Source organism: Triturus cristatus, chromosome 2_1 (assembly GCF_964204655.1).
Source record: "Triturus cristatus chromosome 2_1, aTriCri1.1, whole genome shotgun sequence".
Taxonomy (NCBI): domain Eukaryota; kingdom Metazoa; phylum Chordata; class Amphibia; order Caudata; family Salamandridae; genus Triturus; species Triturus cristatus.
In genome coordinates this window covers 849,359,447-849,382,517 of record NC_140581.1, presented here as the reverse complement: position 1 = coordinate 849,382,517, position 23,071 = coordinate 849,359,447, and the positions used below count along the sequence as shown (strand labels likewise).

The 23,071-nt window shown below is 45.0% G+C and overlaps 1 protein-coding gene across 1 annotated transcript in view; it reads left to right on the top strand.

Annotated features, from left to right (window-relative positions):
* Positions 1-5,643: 5,643 nt before the first annotated feature.
* KCNV2 (potassium voltage-gated channel modifier subfamily V member 2) overlaps positions 5,644-23,071 on the top strand; it is a 65,322-nt gene continuing 47,894 nt past the window's right edge. The window contains exon 1 of the mRNA XM_085632953.1: positions 5,644-7,134. Coding sequence (XP_085489079.1) covers positions 5,797-7,134 — 1,338 coding nt within the window. The 5' untranslated portion in view covers positions 5,644-5,796. The remainder of the gene's footprint in view (positions 7,135-23,071) is intronic.

Genomic DNA, 23,071 nt, shown 5'->3' with positions numbered 1-23,071 from the left:
GCTGTCTTGGGTTTTCTTACACTTCTTATGTGGCAACATATTTTGCTGAAGTGACAGTTTTACTAAAGTTGTTAGGGCCTGTAATTTAGCAATTCAATCAGGATGGGATTGCCTTCAAGCTATTTGGGAATACTATAAGGACCTCTGCTTTTTGATGATTCAGTTTCACACATGACATCCATGAGCTGAAGTCAGAAAGGAAATGGGCAATGAGTCAAAGTGACCAGCGTTGTTTCTATTCAGATGCAGATGTGCATCATCTATGTACTAGAGAAATGTAATGCCTATTTGGTGAAAATATCACTCAAGAGATTGACATACATATTGAATATTATGGGTGGTAATACAGAAGGTTACGGTACTTGGTATGGAACTGCTTTGGGCACCGTTAGAGAACTCTACTTTAATGCATTGAGTTCTGCTGGACAGATGTCTTTTTAACAATTTCATAACTGTCAATTCAGTGTCCATCCTATTACATAGAGTGCAGAGCAGGATATTATATAAGATGATATTTAAGTCTTCATATAAGTGAATTCGTTCTAGAAATCAGTTTTTGCCCTAACAAGGTCGATGGGGAGTTGTCTATATCTCAAGCATGGTGAGATCTGTACTGTGATCTGCCCTAAACCCAGTCTCGATAGCTGACTTCCTGCTTAGAGTTTCTCCAAGTGAGTTCATACAAATGTCTCTATCACTCTGGCCAGGAAGGGTAGCACAGTGATGGGTCTGTAGCTATCAAGACTAGTATTATGGCATATATATATATATGTTAAGAGTGTGCACATGGGACACTTTGAAGATAGCAGGGGAGGAGCTTGCTGCAAGAGTGCAAAAGAGGAAGGATGTTTAACCACAGGGGCAAGAAGGCATATGTGTGTTCTTTGGCTAGGGAAGGAGGTATAAGGTCAGAGAAATAGGTGATCGCCCAGTGCTAGAAATGGCTTTTTGTTCCACGTCTGAATCTGAATTAGGGGTAAATGAGGCCCGTGTCACAGAAGGCCCATTCCGGGGTAGTGGAAGGTGTTCTGAGTGGGGATCAATAAAGCCAATGTCCTCCAAGACCACTTGAAGTTTTACGGTGAAGTGATCAGATAGGTCTCCCTTGTTAGAGGTTTTGGGTGAAGGATCTTTGATGACATATGATTGGTCATGAATGTCTTTGAAAATTTCTCTAGGTCTATTTATAGTATTGTATAGTTTGGAATAGAGAAATGAAAACTTTTACTATTTTTCACTGAGCTAAGAGTTCGGAAAAGAATTATGATTCCCCCCATCTCCTCTCATGGGTATGCAAGATCTCTCTATGAGTGTCAACGTCTTAGTTGAATGAATAGGTGAAACTTTTGGGATTGTTGGACTTATTTATAGAGCTCCATGCGCAGGAAAGGATTGGCAATAGGTCTTTTTGACAATTGTTGAAGGTTTAGCATTCTTTCCAGTTCAAGTTCTGCTTGCACTCTCGAACATGAAACTGCCTGCGTAGACAAAATACAAATGTTGTTTCTTTCTGCTTAAACACAGCACTGACCGCTGCAAAAACAAAATGACGCAAAATAACACAACCTTACAAAATACAATATGTCACTAAATTACACCTAGGAGCAAAATGGCAACACCTAGGCAGCTTATTTAATCCGGTCCGTCACCAGGCTAGGTATTTTAGTGGATGGGTGTTTGGATTTTGCATGTGTATTTAAGCATAAGGGAAAGTACCTAAGAACAGATGCTCACGACCAGTAGCAAAGCTAGAGGAAGACAGAATCATCCAATTGGATTAAAGGATAGGAAGCCCCGTAGAGGTCAGGTCACTGGGCTTGGAGTCAGGAATGAGGGATTCCCACTAGCACAGTGACCCTCATTAACCAAATAGTGATAAGAGGTCTTAACTGCTTAACATTTTTTTCATCATGATTTAAGGGGCTTTAAATTATCTGAATGCACACTGTAGAGCAGTGCTAAAAAAGCAAAAGTTTACAAGACTGCCCTACAACGCGCGGCATTGACAGTTTGCAAGGAAGAGGGTCCTCCTGAAAGCATGCTGGGGAATCCATGCATTCCACTGGCTACTTATCACTTCCCTTGTTAACACACATTGGCCCAGATGTACTGAGGCTTAGCAACAATGCACAGTGACCCAAAGTCTTACAAGAGCATTTAATATCCAACGCAAAAGGTGTTTTGCACTGAAAATTCCATTCTCAGAGCATAGAAACTACGGGTGGGCAGAGCTCACGGAGTTCTACTCCATGGAATTCCGCAGATTTGTGCAATTCCGCAGAGTTTCGTGTGCAGCAGAATGTTGCCTAGTCCGGCACACACAGTGGTAGTGTTGACAAGTGTGTGTTGTGTAATGCCATTGGCAATGAAACCAGGACTGGCACGGGTATCACGCATGAGGCCACTTGGCAGTTATCCATGCCATCACCAGCCCTCTCTGGGTTTTTGATTCATCTGTTTTCCTCTCTTGGCTGGAAAAGGTTTATGGACTACTTTATGGATCCCACTCGTGCATCACTGCAGTGAGCGCTGAACCCACTGAGATGTGTTACTGGTTATGGATAAAATCCGAAGCAGAAAAAGACCGGAAAGCCGTTGGGCACATGCTCAAAGCTCTAAAAGAGGCAGAAAGAGTACTTGCTCTTTCCCTTGATCTAAGATATTTGCAGCATAATTGTCCTATTGGTTTTGTTGATGTGGCGCTAAAATGGTGTAAACCCATTTCTAATCCCGCTACCCCCGTGATGTGGTAGATAAGGCAGTAAGGCACAACGCCTTTGTTTATCATTAACTAAAGATACACGGTGCATATTGTGGTAAATACGTCAATGCCTATACATGTAAACACTATAATGTAATATACTTCATAGTATTCTGGCAAACAAGTTGCTGTGGCAGCGTGGGTCCTTTCAATGCTCACCCCACCCCCCACCACCACCACCAAGGACCTGCGGTGATACTTAAATGCAGAGGTACAGCCAACATTAGGAAAAGGTTGCGGCGCTTTCATTGACGTTTTTCAGATTTTTTTTAATTGTACTCGCTTATAAAGAAGGTACCCCAAAATTATACCTTGAGAGGCTTAAAGCAACTCTGAAATACCGCGCTGTACCTACCGCCATTGCTACAGACGTTTATGGAAAAAGATTCCACTATGCCCTTAACGCACAATAAAGTAAACTCTACTACGAATGATATCAATATATGTCGGCCAGGAGTGTCCTCTTGTTTCACCGGCTGCGGTTGCTACCGGCAGGAGAGAGAGTCATGGGGGTAGATGGGCTGCTTGCTCCAGCTCCCTGGGGCCTCTGCTGCTCTGCAGAAGCTGTCGGAGACCTCAGGACGCGGTGGGGCGCCGGGAGACTCCACTGGGCTATAGCGGTCTGGTAATGTTAAATAGATGGCACAGCACACAGCCCCCGAAGCAGCTCCGAGTTTGGCCATCTCCCACACTGGCGAAAGGGAGGCGGCACCACCACCGTATGTCAGGCGGGTCTCAGAGTCGCGTGAGTGGGGCAGCTCGGTCGCTGCAACCAGAGTAGCCTCCACAGAGCTAGCGCCGCCAAGGTAGTGCAGAGGCGGACACTGACAGGACATTTCGTGAGAGCACACTGCACCCCTCGTCCAGCAAAGCATTTTCTGGGAATATTAATACAACTGCTACCAGGTGGCGGGGGCCGGTAAACTCCGCTACATGCCGGTTGCGGAGTTTGTGCCAAACTCCAAGCGGAGAGTGGGCAAAATCCGTGAACTCCGCCAGTGAAGCGGAGTCTGCCCCCCCCCCCCCGCCCCATGACCTGTGTGCTGCTTTCATTCACTTTGTGTCAATTGGTGTTACTAGGGCAGTACTGTAGATGGCCAGCACAAATAAGAATAGGTTTTGATGCAAACCCCAATCTACGAAGATAGCCAGATGGAGCTTTGCATCAAAAACTTGTGTTATTGTGTTAACAAGAGAAATTGTGCTAATCAAAATTGGCACCCCTCGGCTTCTCGGTGATCCAGGACCCTGTTTAGACCTACATGAGTAGCAGAGACTGCCACTACTGATAAGCGGGTTCAGTTTTCTGGCCCTGTGCTGAGGGATAAGGTTTGATACCAGCCTAAATTAGATGGGTGGGAACTGGACTGCGGAGATCGTCTTGGCTTGCATACCTTGGGGCGCAACTCTGGGAGGGGGAGAGGAAAGCTGTGGGTGGGGGATTAAGGGGTGTACTATTGATGGGTATGATTTCATGATACACCACTGCAATGTTATGCTTTGGTCTGTTGTTTCCAATGATATAAAAGCCCAATAAAATCGGTTTAAAAAAAAAAGAGAAATTATGGTTTTTTTTTTAAAACATGTATTGCATGTGTGCTGTAGTGCAGAGCACACAATGCAATTCATGCGGTTCTTCTGAGTTTATCTTGGCATAAGAATATGTACTAGAAGGGTGCGCTTGGAGTACAAACCCTTTACTAGACCGCTCACCCTCACCTCTGCACCTTGGAGCAACACAGTGTGTTGTGCAAAGCAGCCTGCATGTTACCCAGTGCTTAATTTGAGCCTGTGGTTTCCAGTGCTCGCACTTCATTGTAAACACTGGCACTTATTACAGTTTGCCACATGGTGGCGTTGTTTGTCTAATTAGAAATGAGCACAACTGTTGTTTATGAATTCAAAATATATCAAAAATGACTAATATCGGCCGCCCAAGCCTTTGTTATAGCTTTAGGGGCCTAGAAGTGTCACAATTGTGTGTGATGGTTAGTAGGTGTATTGGTGCGGTCATCAGCAGTGCTGGTAGGGACAATGGGTAGTGCAAGCTCCAATTGCCGCCTAACAGGGGCCCTGGATTTTTTTATTTTAACAAATTAAGCACTGTCACTAGCGGGGATGACACCAGCAGCAGACCAATATTAGTATATATGGCTTTGTGATGTGCTTTCCCCGTCGCGCAATGCAACATATCGGATGTAGTTGTCGTACTGAGTTGCATGAAAATTAAGTAAATCTGGCCCGTTGTGAGGTACTACGTATCGCTTTTATGAAAACTATTTTATTTTGAATGTCCCATTATAAAATGTTTCAATTTCGCTCGGTTTTCGAGCTCTAGAATGCCACACAGGACAAGAGTAAATTGTAAGGCTATATGTAAATACAAAACAGCAAGCCAGCCATTTGAGATTCACAAACGTTGTATTTAGAATTGCATTGTCGGGTTAAAACTCTCTGAGTCTGAGACATGATGTGCAATGGAACGGTTCATGCAGACGCTAGTAGGACATTCACAGACAGGAACTGGCGCGTGCTTATATAATTCCAAGGAAAAGCTGTGGACATTTTTTTCCGTCTTGACTGAAATTATGTCTTCCTATGTGAAGCATATGTTTAACGCTAATTGCCTCAAATTCACACACCCTGTGAAGTGAGTGCCTTCGATTATTGGAGGTTGGCCTATATCATCTGTATACATTCTCTGTACAGTCAGTATACGTGGATATGCACGTCACATGCCACAGTGTCGGCCAGGCAGAAACAGGATAATAGCCTCCAAATCCCTGTCTAAGCACCCAGATCTTCCTGTCAGCAATATTTAAGCAGCTCAGCAGCAGCAGGGCCCGTGATGAGTGCATTCCGGACAGTGTGAGATTAGACAACTGGCGGTGATGAGGCGCGCTGAGCCCCGCAGCAGAGGGCTGCAGCCTGGGCAGAGGTGGCTAACAGCTTCACCAGTTCTGTTCTTCCGGCAGGGGGATCTCTTGGAAACAAAATAGGGTTATAGGATCAAGAGAGGGGGAGGGAAAAACAATATGCTGAAATTCAAGCAGCACGGACAGTACCCCTTCTCATACCGCAGAGAACCCACGGGGATCCGACTCAAGTCGGACGCCAGCTATGTGTCCCACTGGGGCTCCATGCACGGCCTGGGTCTCGAGGGCAACTTCAACTATTTTGTGGAGGACGAAGACGAGGAGGAAGAGGAACAAGGCGAGGAAGAGAGAACCTCCTGGCAGGACAATAGGCTCTTCTCGCTGGCCTTCACTTGCCCGCTCCTTCCCCAGAGCCATATGCTGAACATCAACGTGGGTGGCACCAGCTTCCAAATCGCCTATGTGGTGGCCGCCAACCACCCAAAGACGCGCATAGGGCGTCTGGCCACGTACACTGACCACAAGCGCAAACTGGACTTATGCGATGACTATGCCGCAACAGCAGATGAGTACTTCTTTGACCGGGACCCGGCCGTCTTCCACCACATCTACAACTTCTACCGCACCGGCGTGCTGCATGTGCGTGACGAGCTGTGTCCTCGTAGCTTCATGGAAGAGATCAACTATTGGGGTGTGCGCATAAAGCACACCCCGCGCTGCTGCCGCATCTCCTTCGAAGAGCGTCAAGACGAGCTGACCGAGCAGCTGAAGGTGCAGCGCGAGCTGCGCGCGGAGATGGAGGAAGAGAGCGAGGAGCTCTTCCGGGACATGACCTATGGCCCGCAGCGTCGGCGTCTTTGGAACCTCATGGAGAAGCCTTTTTCCTCAATCACAGCAAAGGTCATGGCCGTGGCCTCCAGCTTCTTCGTGCTCATCTCAATAGTAGCCATGACGCTAAACACGGTGGAAGAGATGCAGCACCACGGGCACCCGGGGGAGTCTCCAGGCCGCCCGTACCTCGAGCAAGTGGAGACCTTATGCATCGCCTTCTTCACCCTGGAATATATACTGCGCCTGGTCTCCACGCCTGACCCGCGTCGCTTCGTACGCAGCGTGCTCAACGCCGTGGACCTCATAGCCATACTACCGCTGTATCTACAACTCTTCCTCGAGTGCTTCACCGGGGACGAGAACCAAGGCGGTAGGAGCCCCGCACACGAGCAGGAGATTGAAGCCGTGGGTCGGGTGGGTAAATTGGGACAGGTCCTGCGCATCATGCGCCTCATGCGCATCTTCCGTATCCTGAAGCTCGCGCGTCACTCCACGGGGCTGCGCGCATTTGGCTTCACCTTGCGCCAGTGCTACCAGCAGGTGGGCTGCCTGCTGCTTTTCATTGCCATGGGGATCTTCTCCTTCTCGGCCATGGTCTACACTGTGGAGCACGACGTGTCGGGCACCAACTTCACCAGCATCCCTCATGCCTGGTGGTGGGCGGCTGTAAGTATCTGAAAGCGCCAACCTTATGTTGTGTCTAGCTGATGGGAGTAGATAGAAACCTGACCATCCCGATCACAGGCATTTATTAGTTGCTGTAAAGTCGGTAACATTTTCAAAACAGCACTATATCCCAGCAAACCTATCAAATACGTCATGTCATTGACAACGTGTAGTATTTCGGCATGTTAAAATATGTTTAATCAGTCTGCCTTTGTGCTTTAAAGCGTTCTCCTCATTTTAAAACAACTTTTCAGGGAGAATTAGTTATTCACTCATTGGATCGCACATCTGGCGTTTTCTTGTCTACTCCGTGATATGCAGAATTGGTTACTTAACAGAACTAGTTTAAAAATGTGTGTTCTTTTCCATTACCAGTATTGGTGCAGCAACTATGTACAATGTTCATGCTTCGGAATGTCTAGTTATGCATATTCCTTTTTTTATTTACTTTGCCAAAGTGGGATTTTGTTTTTGAAAATAAATAAAACAATGACCCCCCTCGCCAGACAGTTTTCTAAAATGGCATGGGGTCATTTTTCAGGCTTCACTGCCTCTTAGTGCCAGGTTTTCAGTTGCTGCCCTTCCCCTGCCAAAGTGTGTGGAGGGGGGGGGGGGGGGGGGGGGGTGCGGGCCGTAGGAGGGAGTTGAAAGGGGCGGGTTGATCGGTGGACAAAAAAATAAAAAAAATACACTTACCTGATTACAGCCTCCTCCGCCGTCCCTCCATCCCGCTCTTCCTGCTGCTTCTGGGTCAGGCTCCCAGACTGCACTGTGGCCAATCATGATGCTGCAGGAAAGAAGCGTCATGATCGGCCTGAGCGCTACAACTTTGCACTCCCAGACAGACTGGGAACCTCTGCCTGCTTTCTCCAGCCCCAGCAACGCAGCTGGGGCTGGAGAAAACTTTACTGCTCATGAGATGTTTGACCGGCCTGAAACGACCAGCCAAACACCTCATGCACATTGAAGGGACCCCACCGCAGTGTCTATACCCTAGACCCACCACCAAGACTCCTCAGAGTCCTGGAGGCGGGTCTAGTGGGATTAAAATAAAACAATAATAAAACAGGTTAGAAACCCATTTTATTATCCTTTTATTTGCGGCTGGTGGCAGGGGGGCGGCGCTCCTCCGCCCTAATGGAGTTGCTGCCGCTGCAGGTTTTTACCTGGCGGAGACAGACAGTGGAAACTTGTCATTTGTCTGTCTGCTTTAATTTGGGTGAGCAGACAAATGGCGAAAACTCCAACAACCATTACTACTTTGGGCCATCGGAGGTGTATGTCGGCAACGGAGGTGGAGTAGACTCCACCAGCGACACACTGAAAGAGCAAATCTAACTGAGGTGGGCAGACCTTCATTTTGGCGGAGAGGGTACTCAACAACAAAAAGCTCACTACTCCAGATCTATCTTTAAAGCCAGGTGGTGTCAGTGTTCACCCCCAGCTTTACTCGGGGGTGAGAGGTGGTATGATTTTTTTTAATACTCTTCCAGCCTTCCCGAATGGCTGGGTTGGCTCTTATTTATCCCTGTCTTGCCACAAGTCGAGGAAAAGTAGTCATTGCCATTCCTCACCATCACTCCACTGTGATATGGCCTATATCTAAAGCCCTAAAGTTGGGACACAGTGCTCCATAGGAGGTTGAGGGCAGGAGACCCCTTAGGTTAAGCCTGATACATGTCGTGATCTCTGCCTCTGCGCCTGTATCTGTGCTCCTCTGCTCCTCGATCGAGATATAGGCCATATCACAGTGGAGTGTGATCTATATCACCCCACTAAGTGGAAATCCTCTCACCACAGTCTGGTAAGAGTGGAGCCCGCAGTTTATTTGTCTGTTTTGGTCCTGATGAATGCCACGGACCTAATTGGGTCTTTTAGCAGAAACATGTTGACCCCATTGATTTCGGTGGGGGGACAATAATATCCCCATTACACCGATCACTTTATTTTAACTACCATATAGATGCCAGCAATATTACATTTAATTTGGCATCTGTAATTGCTTTTTAACCTCACTATCTTTTTCTATGGGCCCCCAGTTAGTTTAGAAGTTCATCCCTATCGTCAGGTGTATGCCCGCCCTCTATCAAACCAAGTTTTTAGATGGCGAGTACTGGTCAATGATGAAGCATGATACCAGGTGGTGTGTGAGAACAGTCTTTCACTTTTTGTGAGATGCCTGCACTCACAGATTGATCTGCACCACTAGCGACACCCTACTGGGAGCGGCTTCATTGTGGTAAACAGTTTCTGTTGGAGGCTGCCCACTCCTAGCACCCCGTGCCTCTGTTTCCCTCATCCCAGATTCAGTCTTGATTTTGTGGTTACACAATGCCAGAGGACTCCCAAGGACCACATTGACTGGGCTCACTGACATTCCAAAGAGATGATCTTAATGAACCTCATGAACAACAGTGTTCCCTGAAGCGAGAGGAGGGAGCTTGGAACGAAAAGCGCACGTCTTTTGTTATTGTTTAGTTGACGTGAAATGAATAGTGGCCACAATACATTCTCTTAAATATTCTTACACTTCGGCAGACGATTTACAATTTGAGAAATGCTATAAAGGAGGACATTGCAATCCTTTCTCCCAAAGCGCAAGCTATTACCAGATTCAGTTCAGTTCAGTTCAATAAGCTTTATTTCGATTTAAAATTAAATCATAAGAGCATTACATTTAAAAGAAGAACCTCCCAACCAGTCAATGCAATACACAATCTTCAAGTTCATTACAATGGATTAATAGACAACTCCTCTAGTTTTTCGTAATCTCATTGCTGTCTTCAAAAAGTTTAGAAAACAGAATAATGTAAAGTGATCAGTAGACATTTTTAAAAACAGTAATGCCAACCTTACATGCTTAAACTTAAGTTTCTTGAGCAGATCTTTCAGATACTGTCTCCTTGGCCCGGCATAAAAAGAGCATAAAAATATAAAGTGAAGGGTATCCTGTGGAGATCTATGATCGCAGCCACAGGGCCCTTTATCACTAAGTTTATCAGTAAAACCCTCTGGCACTGCTAATAAAAAGTGGATAAGACCAAATCTAAAATGGGTCATTAAAAATCTTTCATGTGGGTTAAGTACAAAAGACAGATAGGGTTCTATACCAGTGGTTGTTTTGACCAAGGCATGTTCTCTCACAGTCCGCTTTAAGAGTTCCACCTTTTCACGAGTGGTAACCAGAAAATTAGAATGCAAGATCTTTATACTCCCCTTGTCGCTGGGCCTAATTGTCTCGGGTGCACTGTACAGTTCCTCACGTCCCAACTTCATACAGGTGGTTTTGACGTATCGCATCCACGGGATTCTGCTGCTATGATCCAAGTTCAAGCAGTCCAATAAAACAGATTTTGTTAGTCCAGAGTCTTCATTGAGCCAAATTTTAAGCCAGCAAAGAAGAGGTCTGATGGCCACCAAGTCAGAGATATAGCTGACCCCCAACTCCTCGTGAATGCTGAAAGTAGGTGAGCTAGGCGGAACTCTCAGCAAGCTTTTCAGATATTTATTTTCCACAGTTTGAAGTTTCGATGTTGCTGTGAAACCCCAAACTTCGCTACCATATAGAACCGCTGAACAGCAAATGGAATTATACAATTTTAAAATAAGACCGGGCTTCCAGTACCCCAACCGTGTGGCGTATCCCTTGATGGACCCTGTAATCCTGGACATGTTAAGACATTTTTCGTCTATTAAATTTTTAAAATTCAGCTTTACATCAAAGGTTATGCCTAAGTAAGTAAACATGGGTACGTTTCCTAGTACAATTGTGCCAATTGTAAAGTTCTGTTGTCTTCGTGGTTTCTCCCCTACCGCAATCACATATGATTTAGTGAGATTAGGAGACATGTCCAGATTTGTCATAAAAGTTGTAAAACCATCTATTAAAATTTGTAGTGCAGAGGGACTACGAGCCAGGAGAACGGCATCATCTGCATATAATAGGACTGGAACTTTACGTGAGCTTATCCTAGGGACATCTGTCGCAATACTGCTAAGAGTGGAGTCCAACCCATTTATATATAACACAAATAAAAAAGGTGCAAGAATGCAGCCCTGGCGCACCCCACTCGAGCATTCAAAACTTTTGGTTAGATGCCCCGCGGGCGAGTACCTAACTACGGCTGAGGTGTCGGAGTGAAGAGTATGCAGTATGCCTATAAGTGAGGGGTCAATCCCCATATCGCCAAGCAGTGCTCATAATTTGCTGCGATTCACACGATCAAACGCAGCTGTGAGGTCCATAAAGGCCAGAAATAATGATCCCTTTTTGGCTATGGTGTATTTGGCACTAATTAAATATAGGTTGAGACATTGGTCCACTGTGGACTTTCCCTTCCGAAACCCGTACTGGGTGTCGGTAATCACCCCCTTAAGTTCTGCCCAGTCCTCCAGTCTGTTTAAAATCACCCCACCCAAAACCTTTATGGTGGCGTCTATTAACGAAATAGGACGATAACAGTGGGGGCTGTCCCTATCCCCCTTCTTATATATCGGGACAATTATTGCAGAGGACCATGAGGCTGGCATTTCACTTGTAATAGCAGCATTTAAAACGCTAGTCAGAAGCGGGATCCACACTTCAAGATTGCTATGATAAAGATCTGGCCGGATACCGTCACAACCCGGGGCCTTGTTACGGCTTAGGGCGGCAATACCTACACTGACTTCCTCCATAGAGAAAAATAGTGACTGTGTGGAATCCATAGAGACTACTGGGGCCAAAAAGGCCACTTGATCTGTGGGGTGGTTATAGAGCCCTTTAAAATACACCTGCCAATCATCCGGTAAAATTACTGTTGAAATGTCTGGCTTATTTGCATCTGCAAAGCAGGGGCTATTTATCACCTGCCAGAAGCGTGTAGTATCGTGTAATTCTGCAGCCTCTGTTAAGTCTTCCCAGGCCGCGCGCTGAATTTGACTCTTGCGCTCCTTTAACACCCTGTTATACTGTTTCCGACATTCAGCCACTTTTGCCTTTACACACAGGAATTCTTTCATAACCATTTTAAGGTTCCTTAAAGCAAGTGAGCATGAGGCATCAAACCATCTATTTTGCGGCGGATTAAGTTTCCTTGCAGCAACAGTAAGGAGGGTGCTAATCAAATTTGCAAGAGCCTCAAAGGAAGTAATTATTTCTACCCCCCCCCCACAGTGGGATCTAAACAATTCATAATGTGCTCCTGTCCATCTTTAAAAAGAGAAGAAGTAAATAATTCCGTATCTACTTGCGCCCATCTTACTCGCCGCCCTTGACCCGTGGTTGAAAGGAAGGAGGCCTTAAGGTGACTAGTCAGCGGTGTGGCACAGCCGATAGTAGGGAGCAAAAAGACAAGAGGGTTGTGGTCACTGAATGGGCTAGAAATAATGAGAAAGTTTAGGTTTCTACTTGCCAACAAAGGGGTGGCAAAAACAAAATCAATGAAAGAGTTACAACTCCTCCCTTTAAAAGATGGGGGGATTAAACTATCTCCATTGACGGAGAGCGTTTCCATTATGTTTACTAAGCCCAAAGAACTTGTAACAGTAGTACGTTCTAGACCAGCCTGCGAGTGTTCCATGTGTAGGCCCTTACACACCGGACAAGTCGACCAGTCTCCCCTGGTGATCATCAGATTTGGGCACAAATGACAATTAAAGTCTCCCAACAGGATTAGTTCGGTTCGACCTGCATTCGTGTCCAGTATTGAGCTCAGCCTCGTGTTAAGCTCAGAGAACGAGTTGCCTCCTTCACAGTTAGATTGTGCATTATAAAAATGTAGGCTAATCAGACACATGACGCGAGTGGTCATAACAATGCCCTGCGTCACTGCTGAGTCCCACAGCAAATCCCTCCATGTGCCTGACATCCCCAATTTTACAAAAACAATCAGACCTCCCTTGGCCCTCCCAGACGATGATTTGGCTGCTGGTCTATGGTAAGATTTGTATCTTTCCAAAAAAATGTCATGCCCAATTTCCCAAGTCTCTTGAAGACAAATTATGTCATACTTCCTAATCATTCTCAGCCAGTGTGAGTCATGAAGTTTGCTGGTTAGTCCCGCAATATTCCAGGAAATAAAATTAATACCCCTGTGTTCATGTGTGTTCTCGCCTTCTCTAAGTACCCGATGTTCAGTGGGGCTTGGTGTAACTATATTAGTGTTATAAACAGAAAGTTTCGACCTGGCATCGTGACAACGAACTCCAGTACCAGCATTTGTTCCTACTTCACTAGCTTCACTGACTGAACAATTGACCCCTATCTGGCTTGATGAATCAGCCGCGGTTAAAAACTGGTGTGGGACCCAAGGACTCAGTCAATCTACACCCTCTAATGACTCCAAGCTCTCCAGCGGGGCAAAACGATTACCATAATAGACCTGACCATTCAGCCAACCACCACCCGTTCTCTGGGGGCCCGAGATGGAATTAGGGCGGCCCGTCGGTCTATAGAAGTAAGCAAGAGGTAAAGGTCTTATTTGGGTATCAAAAGTTAGGTAATCATTGCACTGTTGAATAATGCTCTGAACCATACCTGGATGCCTTAAGGTGACGATAACACAATCCCCCGGAAATCTTTTAGTACTCTTCCCGATCCACGCTACCCTCCTGGCCATTAGTATCGAAGCATGGTCTCCAAGGTTAAAACCGGCATATCTACATAACTAGTGGAGAACCTTGTTCATTAGCTGGTAAGTGTGTTCCCCTTGTGCCCCCGGAACCCCTGCCAAAACAATGGTATATGGGCTACATGCAGGGGGGAGATCAATTATAGCAGCAGCAGCATGCTCATGATTTTTGCCCCCCACTTCCGTCCCCTGCTTATTAGAGCATTGAATGCTGACCCCTTGGGCAGTGTAGCTATTTTGACAGGCAAAACCCACCAATGGTCTCCCATGACCTGTCAGGGAGACTACAGGTGAAAGCCTAGGGGGGAAAACAGTGTTTAGGTCTGTGCTGGTCCGGGGCACAGTGGGAGGGTGAGTGGGGAGTGACGTACTAACCCCCGGAGTGATCTGGCTATTTAACTCGAGGTTATTGGGGATAAGAGCCTGATTAGTGATAGCACTATTAAGGACACTTGCAGGCGTAACCCCCCACACATCTACCCTCACCAAGGAAGTGTCCGTCCTAATCACACCGGATGTAGACGGTTGACTAGCAGCCGTAGCCTCCAGGTGGGAAAACATGACACTAGTAGACCTCTATTCTTTGACCCCGTTTAGTCTGTGTTCTATAGTTACAAGCTTCTCCTCAATTTTCTGCAACCTACTGGTCAAAGGCTCCAGCAGCACAGACATAAGTGCCTCGAGTCTTAACCATTGCTCGTCGTTGCTTCCCATAGGTAAAGGGTCCTGAGATGTATGTGTGGATGGAGTCAATGCTTGGTTTAACAAGTCCCCGTCAATTATATGGGTTTCTGCGACAGGCACTGGGAAATGAGATTTATTCTTTAAGGGTTGTTTTGATCCCTTAGGTGGAACCATGTGTATCCGCTTAACTGCCGGGGCACGTAAAATTGTACCACCCCTTTGTTTAACGGGGGCTGTCTTATGTTTATAATTCCTAGCCCTCGTAGCTCTACGGGACACTTCGACTTCTTGTACCAGTGCTGGTTCCTGAAACCTTTGGGCGGAAAGCACTGGGGATGAGTCCAAGGGTAGAGATTGTTCATCCACTTGCGCAGCCAAAGGAACAGTCCTCAAGCTCACTTGTTCATCTACAGGGGGTGACTGCGCTAAGCATGAGGGTGAAATAGAGACTATAGGCCCATTATTGACGAGTTGCAAGTCATCGATAGCACTGTCCGTAGCGGAGAAGTGACCGGAGGCTTCATGAGAGACCAAGACCGTTCGAACAGCTTGCCTTGGGGAACTCACCCGGCTAATATGTCCCAAAGAAGACCTCCTTTGCAGAGAAACAGGGTCCAAGGAAATTCTCTTTTCTGTCATCAGAATTTCACGATTAAGAACTGATTCTGCACGGGTCAGAAAAGCATCTAATGTTCCCGCTACGCCACCTATAACACCAACAGTTTTCTCCTTACATCTTAATCGCTTTGCCATTGCAACAAATATATTACAAAGCAAAACACCTACAGTCACCTACTTGCGTGGCAGACCTCAGTTCCTGAGAAGACTGATAAAAACTCAGGAACACCCGCTACTCTTGCTCTCGCTGCCTGTCGCTCCCACTTGTGGCTCCCACACAACCACGCAAACAGGCTTGATGTCTGCCCTCCTGGGCCACCACCAGAGCCAATGCCACGCTCTAAATTGAATTGAGATCACCGCTGCTCCCCTGCTGCTCTCCTGCTGTTTCCCCCGCACTTCTCCGCCCACACGTTCGACAGGTTGGAAGCAATGATCTGTCGGCGTAGTAGAAAGGAGCGGGTAGCGGAGAGTAGGAAGCGATGTAGATCGAAGAGTCGCTTGCACCCTCACGGGAGCTTCGGCAGCATGGGCTACGGCAGTGGGCCAGTGGCGAGTGGCAATGTGAGGTAGAGAGGTGCAAGCGGCCTCACGGCAGCCTCAACAACTTCAAAACCACTGCACAGTGGCGTGTGGGCTCTCTGGAAGATCCGGCCAGGAGCCTCTGGGGTCTTAGGAGCACAGTTCTTGACCCCCACGGCTCTGCTCAGTTCTGCCGCCGGTTCGGCTCCCACGCGGCTCACTGGGGGTCTTACCGGGACTCGCTGGCGCTTCCTGAAGTCTTCCGCGGCGCCCAATGCAGTGCAGTTCGGCTCCTGGTCCACGGTACTTTGCGGTTTGCGGTTCCGAGCCCCGCTGGCTGGAGCTACCTGCAGCCTCCTGCGAAGCCACCCAATGCAGCTTCGCGGTTAGCGGTTCAGTTCGCGATCCGCGGTGTGGAGGGCTCACTTCTCGCTGTCCTCCTGCGTCCTCCTGCGTCCTCCTCACTCCTGTCCTGACTCATCCCCTGTGAGTCAAAGATCAGCCAGATTCAAAGTGATATGAGAACATGGAAAGTCTGAATATGTAAAGAGGCCCAAAAAGCATTATGAAAATTTGTCAAATGAGATGAAAGAAACCACCAAGTTTATTTTAATATATTATGCACTACCTGAGAGAACTACCTTGCGTTGAAATAAACAAAGCCTGACAAATGGTGATACACTGTTTTTTCTTACGTGTTTTAAAATATTAATGATCACTGTAAAAATAACATTGGTACCATATTATCTTTATCATCATTATTATTATTATATTGTATTATTATCAATAATAATATTTAATTATTAGCATTGATGCTGCTACTAAAATGAATAGTGTTAGGAATTCTTATTAAAATAATGATAACAACAAAAGAATAAGAATAACAATATTAATTATTCTGTTTGAGGCGAACTACCAGTGCAATGCAGCTTTTCAGCAAATGTTCGTTTTTACTTCATTGAATATTAAAATGGAATTGATGGTGTCTGCTTCTCTGAATCTATACAAACAATCCAGGTCATGACGCCTCACATAAAATACAAATCAGAGGGACTTTAACCTTAAGCCTGGCTGTAGGTTTTCAGGTAGCATAGCAATGTGTTATCCTTGTAAACAGCTTGTTTGATTCTGTGGCTTTCTGAATGCACTCATTAACCCACTCACTTAACTGATTCAACCCACCATGCACTCTCCCACCCTCTATTTCATCCAAAAGCACACTCACGCACTCACCCTTTCATCCATCCTTGGATATACCTGCTCATCTATGCAGTCACTCCGTCCAGCATTTACGAGTTTGGTCACTGATTCATCCATCCACGGGCTAAATCAATTATCCTCCCGTCCATCCATCAGCCCCTGACTCATTCTCACATTCATGCACTCACCCATCTATAAAAGTCACACACATAGACGAACTTGGCAAGCAGTTTTCCTTTATACTCAGGGCCTTATTTATGAAGGACTTACACAGCCACTGCGTCACTTTTTCAGTGACGCTGTGTCGACGTAATCAATGCGACATACTGCGCCCTATTTACAAAGTGACACATCCAGGCAGATGCAGCATTTTGTAAATGCCTGCGCTAAATTATATCTGCGTCAAGCATAATGTATGCAGGGTGGGCCTTCCCATGTTAAAAAGGCCCATAGAAGTGCAGCAGTGAAATCTATGAGATTTCACTTTGCCACTTCTACGAATTGACTGTGTCAAATCCTTAAGCAGGCGTAAGAAGGGACACAGTGCCTTTCACATGGGACTCGTCCATGTGTAATGACACCATTGCCGGAGTTGTCAGCTGACCAACACACTCCAGCAATGCGTCATTACTGCGCCACCAGATACGTCAGGATTCCTGATGTATCTGGTCAATCCTTGAGACATGGAGCGCCGTAGTGTAATTACGGCGCATCCACGGTGTCGCAAGGAGGGCGCAATGAAAAGTTTTGCATCGCTGTTGTGCCCCAGAGATGCAACAGTTTTCATAAATGAGACCCTCAATATAGTCAGTCCTTCGATGTTTTCAACTGTGAAGCAGTGAGAGTGAAATGTGGCTATTCTCCTTCAATTAATCATTCGCACTTTTGAGCCTCTAGCACCGAGATATCCCCAGGGTCGCTGTTGCGTTTTATAAATATTCTCCCATGCTTTCAATGCTCTGCCATTGTGCCTAAAGTGACCACTTCTTTAGAATGGACACATTGGTAAAATTCGGAAAATGGCGTGCAATTCTATGACACTGGTTACACGGGTGACATCTTTCCCCGTCTTAAGCGTGGCCATTATTGCTGCTTCTGTAGATGTCCGACAGTGTTGACAGAACAGGGGAGGGAGTGACTTGTCTTACAGTACAGTCAATCGGGAGGTTGTGCCATTGTCAGATGGTAGAATAGCTTAGAGGGAGAATGCACTTGCTGCAGAAGAGAAAGCAAGTCCACATTAATTTAGTGCCACGAGGCATCGGTTGAATGGCAACCTATCTCCTCCAGTTGCGCAGTCTAGACTGTCGCAGGGTGAATGACATCCTTGTTCCTAGAAGACCCCAAATGCAAGTGTAACATAATTATTGTTCAACCTCATTGTGGTATCTGTTTATCTGGAAACGGCATTGCTATTTCATCAGCATTTCCCTTCGAATCTTTTGTTTATTTATGGAAGTCTAGTGTACCCTACTGAGCATGTCAGGGCAAGGCCACTTCTCGGTGCTAAGCCCACTGGATCCGTCCCAAGTTCGTTCCCAAGGCAAGGATGTGCAGGTTCACTCACTCACTCACTGTCTAACGAGACCTCACTGATCAGGCGGGAGGCCGGTCCCTCCTTCGATCGGTGGATTCAATCAGGTGGACCTTCTCCTAACTCATAGGCCTCCCTGAACAAGATTGTTTTCAGTGTTGTTTTGAAAAATGCTACGCAAGGTAGTGCTCTCAGGTAGTGCATCAAAAAATGTAGCTGGTTCAAGAAATTTCAAGTTTACAAATGGACATCAAAGTTTCTCAAGATATCGATGAAAAGTATATCAACTGGGAATCTTGATCGCTCAATATAATAAAAAAAGACCAGCATACAGCTATTCAGTACCTTTCTTTTGTGGGCTGGACACTGTATCGGGGCATTGCTCAAGGGCGAATGTCAACTCGATTAGCATTCAACCCATCAAAGTTTTCTGAGCGGATGACATGCATTCTTTCAGTGCAAACAACAGGGAACTATTTGTTATGTGTTTAAGCACTCCATGATCTCACCCCCTCGACTTGTTCCCCTCGTATACCCTGTTCCTGCTTCTCACTGCTGTTTCCAAACGTCTGCTACTCATCTACTGCTACCAATACCACTTTATTTTCGATTTTCCTTCTCTTAAATATATATATATATATATATATATTTTTTTTTTTTCAAAAGTCCGCCTGCAGCTCATTGGTACTGGGATGCTTGCGTCTTTCTTTTTGAGTTTCTTTTTTTGGTATGAAAATGGTTGTTAACCATGCAACAGTTCAGCATCGGCAAAGCAAATGGGTCTTGCCTATAAGACGATTGCCTCGGGCTTTTTCTTTTGTTCCTGTGGAGTGGAATTGTTTGGTGTGTAGTGAAATTATGTGGCATGGTGTAGGATTATGTGGTGTGGAATTAAGTGGCGTGGGTTGGAATTTTGTTGTGCAGAATTGTGTGGTGTGGAACTCTTGCAGTGAGTGGAATTATGTGGAGTGGAGTTGTGTGTCATTGAGTGGAATTATGTGGAGTGTCATTGTGGTGTGGAGTGGCATGGATTTGAATTTTGTGGGTTAAATTATGTTTTGTAGGGTGGAATTATGTGGTGTGGGATGCAATTACGTGATGTATAGTGGAATGATGTGGAATTGTGTGGCTTTGAACTGTGTGGCATAGATTTGTGTAGCATTGGGTGGAATTTTGTGGAGTGGAATTATGTGGAGTTGAATTGTGTGGTGTGGAACTGTGTGAAGTTGAATGGAATTATGTTGAGTGAAATGTGGCAAGGTGCCAAGTGGATTTTTGTGGAGTTGAATTGTGTGGTATGGAGAGGAGTAGGATAACGTGCTATTGATTGGAGTGGATGTATGTGGTCTGGAGTTGAAATATGTGTAATGTAAATATGTGGCATGGTGCAAAGTGAAATTATGTAGAGTGTAATTATGTTGCATGGTGTTGATTTACGTGGATTGGCATTGTGTGACATGGCGTGTAGTGAAATTATGTAGCATTATTTTAAATTATATTGTGTGGATTGCAATTATGTGGGTTGGCTTTGAATTGTTTGTTGTGAAATAGTTGTGTGGAATTGAGTGGCATGAAATTGTGTGGATCTGAATTGTGTGGCATTGAGTGGAGTTATTTGTAGTGGAACTATGTGGCAAGGTGTGCAGTGTAATTATGTGGGGTGTAATTACGTGGTATTGTGTAGTGGAATTATGTGGAGTGGGGGTTTGTGTTGTGGAATTATGTGGTGTTGAATTGTGTGGCGTGGTGTGGAATTATGTGGCGTGGTTTCGATGTATGTGGTGTGTAAGAGAATTGTGTGTTGTGGAGTGGAATTATAAGGTTTGGTGTGGAATTATGTGGTGTGAAGTGGAATTATGTGGAGTTGAATTCTGTGGCGTGGAATTGTGTGGTGATGAGTGGAATTATGTTGAGTAGAATTATATTGCATGTTGTGGAGTGTATTTATGTAGAGTGTTGCTATGTGGCTTGGAGTGGATTTCTGTAGAGCACAATTTTGTGGTATGGAGTGGAGTGTAATTATGTGGAGTTGCATTATGTGGTGTGGAGTGGTATTATGTGGATTACAATTAGATTGCATGTTTTGGAATTGTATGGTGTTGAATTGTGATTTGTGAAATTGTGGCATTATGTGGCATGGTGTGGAGTGTAATTATGTGCATGGTGTGGAGTTTCATTTTGTGGAGTGTAATTATGTGTTTGGAGCTGAGTGGATGTATGTGAAGTGTAATTATCTGGCATGGAGTCTAATTATGTAGTGTCGAATGGAATTACGTGTAGTGAAATTATCTGAAGTTGAATTGTGTTATGTGGAGTGGAATTATGTGTATTGGAGTGGAGTAGAATTATGTTGCATGGAGTGGTATTATGTAAAGTGGATTTGTGGCGTGGAAATATGTGGGGTTGAATTTGTTGGATTGTAATTATGTGACATCGAGTGAAATTATATGGCGTGGAATAGTGTGGAGTTAAATTGTGTGCTAAGGAATTGGGCACCAATTCTGACTAGTGTAATTAATGAGGCCATCAAAGTGGGTATGCCACATTCTTGGTCCACAGCAATAATAGTACCCATTTTTAAAAAAGGTAAAAAAGATGACCCACAGTGCTATCGCCCTATATCGTTGATTGACGTGACAGCAAAAGTTTTAGGTAGAGTGATTTTAAACCGCCTATTGGACTGGGCCGAGGAACACCATATAATCTCTGACTTCCAATATGGTTTTAGAACAGGCAGATCAACTACGGATCAATGCCTGAACCTCTACTTACTGGTGGCAAAATATACCATAGCCAGTGAACAACCGATATACTTGGGGTTCATGGATCTCTCGGCGGCATTCGATCGCGTAAATAGAGAAAAGTTATGGGCACTCATGACAAGATTGGGAATTGACCCAGAACTCATAAATATTCTGAGAGCATTACACTGGAAAACCTCTGCAAAGGTACGGTATAACATGGCCGGGGATACAACAGGACCTTTTCGCTGTACAAGTGGAGTAAGACAGGGCTGTATATTGGCCCCATTCTTATTTTCCTTGTACATTAATGAACTAGAAAAATCATTGTGCACTTTGAATGCAGACACTCCAATGGTAGGTCACCGCCCCGTTCCAGTGCTATTGTACGCAGATGACGCGGTTCTTTTGGCACGTACGCCGAAAAGCCTGCAGAGTCTAATAGACGGTTTTGTTGATTTTATGAATACCCTAGATCTGTCAGCTAATTTATCAAAGTCCTATGTATTGTTAGCAGGAGCTAAACCATGTAGAAAATTCACTTACCACATAGGGTCACATAACTTAGAAGAAGTGAAAACTTTCTCTTATCTGGGTCTTTTATTTGACGGGCTTTTAAATTTTAGATTTTTAACTGAAGAACGGAGCATAAAATTGATCTCTTCAACAGGAGCAATTATGAGCCATGGAAGGAGGCTGGGTCGCTGGTCACCTGAGCAGGTCATGCACCTCTATGGCTCTGTCTGTTGTGCTAAAATAATGTATGGAGCAGAAGTATGGGGATTTGCTGGGACTAAACAAATACAGGTTGAGGAAAATAAATTCTTTCGCAAGATCCTTAAAATTCCTCAGAGCTCGTCGGCTTTTATCACCCATGCCAAACTAGGGAGACCATATAATGAGGATTTAATCCAGACTAGACCTGCCATGGCTTGGATTAGGACATGGTCCAATACTGATGCAGAATTAGGACGGCAAATTATAGCAGACTGTCTGACCAGGGATAAAGGGATGTGCATACCATGGTTGAGATATGTAAAAACATCATTCGAAGGAATAGGTTGCACAGACCTTTTTACTAATCCATCCACCATAATATCCCAAGACAAGAATAGGATTAAAGATTTGCTCCTGGAAAAAGCTGGAGAGCAAAGAATTAACACTGAGGGCAGAAAGCCTCTAGCTAGTACCTACTGTAGGACTAAGACAGTAGTTGCTATGGAACCATATCTTGGTTTAATATATAATGGACAGAACAGGTTCTTGTTCACTCGTTTTAGGCTCAACCTTATTCATCATATTTTAGCGGACCCACCGGGATATACCACTACAGTTGAGCAGAAAGGTGCCTGCGGCTGCGATAATAAATCTCCGCAGGACACCCTTCATTTTGTATTGTTATGCCCTTTTTATTCTTTCCCCAGACGTCGTTATTTAATAAGACTATTAAAAAATGGCAAATTTAGACAAGCCGAGGTTGCCCTGCTGTATTTACAAAGGGCCGAAGACCCATTGACCTTGGCAAGTATTACAAGTTTCTTACAAGCTGCATTTAAATTAAGAAACACCAGGGGACATCCAGGGTCAAATTAGGGCCAAGTTAAGAAATACTGTTTTATAATAGAAACCATTTTAACTGTATTTAGAAATTATTGTCTTTCACGTCGTCAATGGTATTCATTAATTCATATTCTAGCCCTAGCACTTGCACTTTAGGAATTGTAGTCTATTCTTCTTTTATGTATTAACAATGGAAAATGTGTGATGGAAAGTAGCAGTCCATGTGAATATGAACAATGCCTTGTGGCCTCTTTATTATGAACTGAGCTTTTTATCTTGGTGAAGATATTTTAAATGTACCTTTTAAAATGTTAGGTTGAATACGTGATGAATGTACTGTATCATATTTTTAATAATTAATGTTGCTTTTATGGTGACTTGTATTGCACCGAATAAAGCTGATTTTGAAATTGAAATTGAGTGGAATTATGTTGAGTAGAATTATATTGCATGGTGTGGAGTGTATT